Raw genomic sequence first — 9,675 nt, 5'->3', positions numbered from 1 at the left:
CCCTTGTAAAAATCATACCCAGTACAGCTTTTCCTTCTAAAAGGAATACCAATAACTACTCTCACTGTATTTTATAGGCTTTCTTTTCATATCTGTCCCATAACAACTCAGATCACTCTGCCATCATTCTTACCAGCACAGTTGGAAATATCTGAAAAGGAGACAAAGAATAGTTTGAATCTGAGCATCACCAGCAAGTGCCTGCTCTGCTCCAACCTGCCAACCATTCACAAAGTTGAAAGTGGTATTAAAGATAGGTAAGGGAAGAAATGCTTCATGAATTGAAGCATCTGGAATATTGTGTCTGGTTCTGGGCCCCTCAGTTCAAGAAGGACAGGGACCTGTTGGAGAGAGTCCAGCGCCGGGCAACTACGATCATTAAGGGAGTGGAGCATCTCCCTTATGAGGAAAGACTGAGGGAGCTGGGTCTCTATAGTTTGGAGAAGAGGAGACTGAGGGGTGACCTTATTAGTGTATATAAATATATAAAGGGAGAGTGTCACGAGGATGGAGCCAGGCTCTTCTCAGTGGCAAACAATGATAGGACAAGGGGCAATGGGTACAAACTGGAACACAAGAGGTTCCACTTAAACTTGAGAAGAAACTTCTTCTCAGTGAGGGTGACAGAACACTGGAACAGGCTGCCCAGGGAGGTTGTGGAGTCTCCTTCTCTGGAGACATTCAAAACCCACCTGGACATGTTCCTGTGTAACCTTATCTAGGTGTTCCTGCTCCGGCAGGGGGATTGGACTAGATGATCTTTTGAGGTCCCTTCCAATCTCTAGCATACTGTGATACTGTAATTGGAGGGAGAGAAGCGAAGTCTTGGGAAAAGAGAGTTTCATGCCTTAATGAATGAAAAATAGTAACTACACACTAAAACTGGAAGCTAAACAGCATATTATATTGTTCACAAAGGAATCATTTAACAAAAGTTAAAAATACTAAGGCATGTTCTACAGTATCTGAAAAAGCATCAACTGGAATTTTTCAATGGTGATCAAATTTATGGAATAACCTCAATATTCCTAATATTTTAAAAAAATGGCATGTACCTTTATTGCTAACAAAATATGACTACAATACAACAGGGTGCTGCTCAACACAAACCTACCTTTGGCCAAGCAAGATTCCAGATAAGGTCAGAATGCAATTCAATTTACAAGTGTCACATTAATGATTGTCAGTAATATTTTCTATACATAACTTTGAATATGAAAATTCTACTTCTCTAATCAACTCCTACCTAATCACGTCTTCCAACAGCTGTCTCGCATGCTGAATCCACTGTAATTAGGCGCAGGAATAACAACCCCTTGTTTCTGCAGTTCACGTAAAACATCTAATATTGAATCCAATTCCACTCGAAATCTCTCCAGTTCCTGGTTCTTCCGCTGTGCCAGCCTTCGCCACTTCTCCACCTCCTGGGTTTGCCTCACTTGAGCAACATGTTGCGATAGTTGGGTTGCCTGCAAAAGAGAAGCAGGTCAGCACTGTGACTTCCTAGTCAACTACTATGCCCCATTCCTGGCAGTGTTCAGGGCCTTGGGCAACCTGGTCTAGCAGGAGGTGTCCCATGCCCATGGAAGAATATGGTTTTAAGGTCCTTTCCAACCCAGACCATTCTGTGATTCTACTCAGTCAGTGCGGCCTCTTTGCCAAAATATACCACTTCATTACATTTGATGCTTAGTCTCAAAGCCCAGTGCTCACATTAAGTGGAAATAATTTGTTCTGTATATTACAAAAATCACCCTGAATTTGAATAGCTGCATTAATGACAGAAGGGTAGAATCCATTAGTGGGTAATGAGCCTCAGGCAAATTTAACTTACCCTGCCCAAAGCAGCAATTAAAGGCTTGACTAAGACAAAGCTGGGTGTATAACATAAACGCCCCTATAATCAAAATTAATCTTTTGAGTTGCCATTTAAGTGTGTTAATTAAGAGAATATTCTGCAAGAGCATCTGAATGACATCTTCTGGGCTACTGCTGTACTTTTAAAAACCACAAGTTCTATGAATTATCAGAAAATATCCCATAGTCACAAAAGTCTGAAGCTGCTGCAGATAAAAGTCTGAATTAACTTTGACATGAATCCATGGCACAATCCTATTAAATTACCCAAAATAAAAAGTGTCACAAGGTATCAGAATCTTTGCACAACTATTAATTTTAACAGATTCTTTAAGGAAAGCGCTATCAACTTAAAAGCTGTAATTAATGTATTTGTAGTTTGATGTTCAGGATAACCTGTTACTTTCTTTGTCAGCAGTTACTTTTTCTACATTGTTCGTTTCCTTATCCTTCATCCGGGGGACTGTTGGGTGCCCCATTGCAGATGAGTTAGGTTGCAAAAATAGGACAAACAAAATCCAAAGCTTAATACATAACAAGGCTGGTAACACCAGGAAAGATGACATTACATAGCAGAAATTGCGTGTACTACTATTTCTATTTTTACGAAACACATTACAACACATCTTAGTAAATACTATAGGTCAGGTAATTAATTTAATGGAGACAGATCACAAATGAGGCAGCAGCAGACACTCTGCTGCTATAGTAATACAAAACCAAATAAATTACTGCTATAGTAATACAAAAACAAATAAATAGCATAAAAGATAACTATATTACAGTTACCTTTAGGAGGACAGAATGCGAACAGAAATAATAAAATCATCAGTGGCAGCACAGTCTATTCTTAATCCAATGAACTGTTTTTATGCACAGCTCTTTTTGAAAAGTAAATTAAGTACATGATGTAGGAAAGTATGAGAATAAAGCCTTTAACATGAACAATTCTGTATATAAAAGTGTATTCCTCCAGACCTGGTTTCAAAACTGTAGAGCAAACTCCCCAGACTAAGAACTGCTACAGTTTTGATGATCTCCCTGTCCAACTGACCTTTTTTAAGTTCATGCATTTCAGCAAATCCAAAGTTAAAACACATACAAAAGACAATCATACATTTAAGTGATGGAAGTGTTGAGAAAAAAAATCTGTTTCCAGATGATAGATGAAAAGCCAGGATGGAGGCTATGATAAAATAAGATGGGGGGAAAAAAAACCCAAAAACAAGAACAATGCAAAAATGTTTTCCCCACTCAAGGGACACAAATGTCAGATACAAGAAGCTGTACCACAAAGATTCAAGCTTCAAAATTCAAAATTTTTAACTTGTGGAGGATAAAAGCTTTTTGTTATTGTTGGCTGGGGTATGAAACAGTAGTCTGCTGAAAGATGTTTCTATACTTTTAATGCAGCTTCTCTGAATGGGACTTCTAGGACTAGAAAACAAAATTACAGTTCCGTTGAGGAACCTATCATAGCTTAACGAAGTGCCTTACAAGTATTTCAACAGCTAGCTTTCATTGTGTAATTAAAGTATGAAATAGATGAAAGATACATGGGACTTTGAGAGGTCCTGTGGTCCAACCCTCGGCAAAAGCAACGCCTCCTTAGATCACCTTGTGAGGAAGTTACCTGATAGGTGAGTCATGCACAAGTCATCTTCATTACCACAGCAACAGCATCTACACCCACTTCCATCAGCAGGCACAGAAGACAAGACCATGGCTGTATCAATAAGTACTTGCCCCCTGCACGGTGAGCTGAATAAGCCTGTGCAAGTACTGTGCAATTACAGTAAAACTGATAAATTGCTCTTAAGAAGTAAAGGCAGAGATAACTCTGCTGTACCTTTCGAATCTCTTGCTGTCGTTCTGCATGCCTGGTCTCTATATGCTTGATTTTCTTTTCCAGGCACAAGAAATGTTTCATTTCGGGACTCTGGTTCTCCTTAGCCTCTCTCAGTTCTTCCAACAATTTTGTCACCTACAATTTGAGAGAATTGATGAAAATTATTATTGTGTTAAGCAGTGTATAAAACAGATTCCTTTCAAAGCATACTTGTGTTGTTTAACCATTCCATTCAAAAGCTGCAGAAAGGAAGACAAAAATCTCCTTTATTCAAAAGCTTAAAGAGGGTCTTGGGCACTTAGATTAGGATCTTTCAGCTGTAAGAAGTGGCCTGAGGAAGTGAAAATCTAGTCCTTTTTGATGATTCCGATCCTTTTCATAATGTGTCATTAAGTGATTATTCACAGACACTTTTTATGCCTCTAAACATACTAAAAAAATAATAGAGAATATATGATTAGCTGTTCTTACACAGCCCCTTCTCACAGCCTGGATAAGGATCAAATATAAAATGTAGTAGTGTATTTCTAAGGAACAAATTAAGGAAAGACATCTGCTAACAGACATGACTACAAGCCCCCTTTAGTCTAAAACTTGCCAGGTCAAATCAGCTCTACCAATGATTTACCTGAATTTCTGGAGGATTAGGAAATCAGTTGTAAGTTTTCCTGTAAAGCCTGGTTTATTCTCATTCTTTGTCTATTTTAAGTAATTTGGTATTTCTCCATTTAAGTATTTTTTTGTCCTTTTCTTAATGTGTATAAGTAAACTAAAGCGGAAGCTCTGAAGTCCTTATCCTTTACTATAACCCTTAGCTCCTCTTAACTCAGTATATTAGAGAACTGCTAACCCTCTTCAAGCACTCAGCTACACCTGGCTCTCTGCTGCTGAATTCAAGTAGCTGGAAGCATTGTGTCTTCTTAAGATGTCACTCTTACTGAGAAATGACTCCAGGATGGCTTACTATTATTTCCACTTTTTTTAACATGGCTTTCCAAAATAACAAGGCCTATGCTACTTTCATTTCTGCCTCTCGCCATAGCTTCAGCAGCTTTGAAGCTGTGGGCCAATTTCAGCCACATTTGTCAGACGAGCTGTCTTAGGTCTGTGAAACCGAGTGTCTGGTGCTTGGCTGTTAAGTTACGCCACAGAAGGAAAAGGGGTGATGCGTGATTTCAAGTATATAATTAAATATAAAATTCATGCAGGAAAAATCTTATGTAGGGAAAAAAGCCCCAAGGAAAAATGAGCTCCATATATTTTGACAGCAACAGAACTATGTTAAATACAAAGCTGTGCAATGTGCAAGCTGTTATGCAGAGAAATATATAGTTTATGGAAAACAGCCATAAAGAGCATTTCTAAAATTAGCATTAAAATAATAATCTTCCAGGGAACCTCAGACTTTTTGCCTTTTTTGAGGTACCACCATTTTAGACTGAGGGCTCAATCCTACTGCAAATGGTAGCACTTTTCCCTATCATGACTAATTCTGTTTGCAGATTTGGTTGCTTTCTTTTGTCAGCTCAATATACTTAACTATTTAATGCTCAAAATGTATTTTATAAGCATTGCAGCAACCATGCTAGAGAGCAAAAGGAAGGCTTTACATTGACATTTCTCTGTATAGTGCAGCTAAGATTTTTGCAAAAAAGCACTCCATTCCATTTTCTTATATGCCAGCACCTTGAACTCAGCCTGTAATATAGGGGTCAGATAGGATGATCATTCTCTTAAGCATTACTGGTATTAATAATCTGTACAGCAGTCACAGAAGAAACAACATTTGTCTCATTGTACTCTCGACCTGTTTTACGAGGAGGAAGTACTATATATAGAGTGATAACTAGAGTGAAACAAGCTCTGCATATGAAGGGAACACCCACCATTAGACTCATAATACGAACCCAAAGTCTCAGCCTCTATTCTGAAAATACAGAGCTTGTTTAATAGATCCTTTTTCTTTCCCTACAAGCCCTCACTTTTCTAGAGTACTTCACAACAGAGGTGGAATGTTGCATGGGTAATGTAAATACTGAATGACTTTAGTGAGATTAATTATATTAAGTATGTACTAAACAAATACTGATATTTCTCTCATTTCCTCTAAATAAGGGCAGTAAAGAACAGTAAATGTCTGGAGTTCTCAATCCCTTAGAGAATAGGAGAATTCTTTTTAATCATTATTGCAGGTTAATGAGCATATTAGCAAATAAAGTTAAGATTAGGAATATTCATACATCAAGGAGATGGAGAACTAAGCATAGTCACAATGACAAGCCAGGCTACAGCCTCCTCCTGAAGAACTACAAAACCATAGCCAATAGTTTAAACAGCTTCATCTAAAAGACAGACAGCAATTTCATATAATATTAAGCCAAAAATGAATACACAAAAGTGTAACTTTTAGATTATATGCTATTAATAGAAGATAAAGAAAACCTAGGTTTCTCATACTTCTCTCAGTGACCTCTCCCAGTGAATTTCAGAAGAATTATTACAACTAAACTTCTCAAGAGACCCTAAGTTTCACAGATATCAAAGCAGAAAGCCAACCATATCCTTGGCTGCATCAAAAGGGCTTTGAGCAACCTGGTCTAGTGGAAGGTGTTCCTGCCAATGGCAGGGGGGCTGGAACTAGATGATCTTTAAGGTTCTTTCCAGCCTAAAACATTCTATGATTCTATGAAAAAAACATAACTAAGCCTGTTGTATGGCAATGTGGGATGAAAAAAGGAAGGCTTCATCTGAACAAAGAATTTGAAAACAGTAATCAAATATCCTTCAAATATAGAAAAAGTCCTGTGCTCTATTTACTACCCATCATAACTTTCATAGCAAAGGCTATGAATGCTTGGAATAACCTGCTGATCAGTTTTCATACAGATGTCAGATATTTCTAATTAATTAAAAAAAAAAGAATTTCAAAGTTCTACCTTCTGTTCCTCATTTTTCTCTTGTCCACATCAGAAAAATATATAGTATTCTCAGGTATAACTGATGTAGAGGTAACTGACTAAGATACTGTTTCTAAGACTTATTTTACTACACATTATTTGAGGCTTTACAAAGATGAAAGTGAAAACTCTTATTAAGATAGGGTACCCCCAATCCAAATTTAAATATACCTCTTTTTGTAGGAGTTCCTCTCGCATCTGTGAAACTAAAAGGGCTTCCTGATGTCTTTGCTGTTCACCAATTTGTTCTTGCAGATGTTTTATTAATATCTACAAAAAGATTAAAATAGTTTGTCATTAACATAAATACCTATAATGTGTGAAAACCTGTGCAGGAAAAATACACCAAGAATACAGCCAGTGTTGTAGTACTGCAGGTACAAATGATGCATGTATCAACCGTACTACCTCTAACACGTCTGCATTAATATGTGCATTACTGTGTGGTTTAATAGTCACTGGTCACAATGTTGCTCTATTTGCTCTCAGAGTTGTTGCACTTGTTCTCAGAGTTGCATTATATCACACCTTACTTACCATATGTGTTACCTGCAGTGATATTTATCATTCTTGGTGCCTGAGCTAAAATTATAATTTTGTACTTCTTAGTACTGGTTTATGATATGACAGAATCGGCAGTTGTGAAACTGATCTGATATGTGTACTCAATATTGCCATCACCTCTGTAATTCGGGAGCCACCTATTGGGAACTGTTGATAATTACACCTTTTGTCTTTTGTCCTTTTGACCAACCTGGTCCTCTTGCTGTGAACTAGAAAGTTGCTGCACATGGTTCAGGTCTTGTTTAAGTTTAAACAACTATTTAAAAATACCACCCAGAGATCTGCCCTGTGGCTGGACAGTCACAAGTGGCAGGGTGTGTGGGATAGTATGGGCAAATACTTAGGCCGGTGGGCACCTCCAGTGCTTTGGAACTTTACTCCTGAACAAGTGCAGAATCTGGAAAAACTAACAAAACACTTAGAAAAGGTTTGCTGTCGTCCTGGCAATAACAGAGATGCACAAATTACTGCAATATGCTGGCGCCTATGCCTACAGAGCCCTGGCTCAACACTATTCAGTACCCTCAAGGGGAAAAGGAGGTCTCTGGATCTGATGGTAAAGCAACAGACACCGTGGCTACTCCAACCCTGGCAACAGGGACTGCAGCTGAACCAGAGAACTAACCCCTGTCATTATCATGCACTGAAGCACAGTTGCTCCTGGCACAGTTGCCTATGCTGGGCTGGATGTTCAAAGGGAAGGTGTCCTCTGTATATCATGCAACTGATGCTACATGGAGTAAGTGGGTCACATTGATCACACAATAAATTCAAATAGGAAATCCCTGTTGTTCAGGAATCTTGGAAATCATAATGGACTGGTCAAAGGAAAATATTTCAGAATGCCACCAGAGAAGAAGGTGATGTGTGAATCTGCCAATCAAGCTGGCCCGGCCCAATCAAAACAATTATGTACCATAGAAGAGGATAAAATTCCTGTCGTGCACATAAAAAAAAAATATGCAAAGGAAAAGAGTCTGGGTTATTGCTACCTCAGACAAAGGCAAACACATTTGTGAAACTGCTTTTGCTAAAGGAACATGGTGCACTTAGTGGGTAATGTGGTAGGATAGAGATGGCTGGTGTGTACCTCAAGGGGATCTGACTTTGGCTGAGAATAACCAATGAATTAAACTGTATGATGTTAACTGCTATATTATACTGTATATTATCACTCCTCTCTTGGCTATATGCCCACCACTGCACTGGTTGCGGCCACTAAGATGATGAAGGGACTGAAGGATCTCTCATATGAGGAAAGACTGAGACACCCAATACTGCTTAGCCTAGACAAATGAAGGCTCAGCCGGGGGGGGAGGGGGGTGTCTCATAAATGTTTACAAATACCTGAAGAGAAGGTGCAAAGCCAACATAGTCAGGCTCTTTCCAGTGGTATCCAGTGATTGAAGAAGCAGCAAAAGGCACTAACTGAAATACAGCAGAATCTAACCATAAGAAAAATTCTTTACTTGAGTGTGTCCAAGCACTTGTTTCGGTCTCTAAACTCAGAGGTGTTGTGGAATCTCCCTCCTTGAAGATATAAAAAGCCATCTGGACATCGGCCTGAGCAACTGACTGACTCTGCCTGAGCAGAATAGTTAGACAAGACGACTTCCAATGGTCCCTTCTAACCTCAACCACTCTCTAATTCTGTGAATACAGTGGAACAGGCCCATTTTAAAAATAACAGATCCTACTTCAGTTAGATAAAATTTATAGTAATAAAGAAAGAAATAACTTTAGCACATATCTATATGTAACAAATACAGCTACTCTATCTCACCTCCTGTGTTGAAATTTTGCTGCTCAGTTCAGCTACTTTAGAAGTAGAATGCTCCTTTGCATGCTGGCAAAGAATCTTCTCCACTTCTCTCTGATGGGAAGCTTTCAGAGATGCAATGTATTCTGCTGTGTCTTCCTGTATCCTGAACAGAGTGAGAGAAACATAATAAGTAGTAGAGCAGCTACAGACAGTTCTTCAAAAAAAGTTTCTCACTTGAGCATATAAAATATCAAAAATGTTAAAGGCAGAATGTTTTTGAAATTTCGTAACAAAACCTCGCAAGATAGCACTGGAGGGACAACACACAATGCTGGTATGTGCCTCATTTAACTAAAGGCAGATAGAATACTTGGTCGATCATGATTTTTTTTGCTCCTCTTATTAAAAAAAAAAAAAAGAGAAAAGAGATGCTTTTTAAATCATAATGCAGCTATCCTATTTCAGAACAGAACATGCTGCAATCTAAATACACCAACTTTGACTACGAAGGGATCTAAGGGAGACCAGGCAAAGTGTAAAGTTTCTACAGTTGATCAGATAAATCCCACTGAAAGCATACACTGGTCTGAGGGAAAGTATATGTACCAAATATCAAGACTATACGACACAAATACAAAGCATCTAAGATGCAACAACTTACACTGAAATCTTTTTACTTCAAACCA

At 38.4% G+C, this 9,675-nt stretch overlaps 1 protein-coding gene across 1 annotated transcript in view; it reads right to left on the bottom strand.

Annotated features, from left to right (window-relative positions):
- Positions 1-845: 845 nt before the first annotated feature.
- Positions 846-9,675, bottom strand: part of CEP162 (centrosomal protein 162) — a 48,125-nt gene continuing 39,295 nt past the window's right edge. Inside the window, exons 25-28 of the mRNA XM_061358311.1 lie at positions 9,011-9,152; positions 6,835-6,933; positions 3,707-3,841; positions 846-1,469 (exon numbers count right to left, since the gene is read on the bottom strand). Coding sequence (XP_061214295.1) covers positions 1,251-1,469; positions 3,707-3,841; positions 6,835-6,933; positions 9,011-9,152 — 595 coding nt within the window. The 3' untranslated portion in view covers positions 846-1,250. The remainder of the gene's footprint in view (positions 1,470-3,706; positions 3,842-6,834; positions 6,934-9,010; positions 9,153-9,675) is intronic.

This window comes from Neopsephotus bourkii, unplaced genomic scaffold (genome assembly GCF_033783945.1).
Source record: "Neopsephotus bourkii isolate Nb327-2 ecotype Australia unplaced genomic scaffold, CSIRO-AGI_Nbou_v1 NB_941, whole genome shotgun sequence".
Taxonomy (NCBI): domain Eukaryota; kingdom Metazoa; phylum Chordata; class Aves; order Psittaciformes; family Psittacidae; genus Neopsephotus; species Neopsephotus bourkii.
Note: the sequence above shows the minus strand (reverse complement) of the source record. Positions and strands in the feature narration are given on the sequence as shown.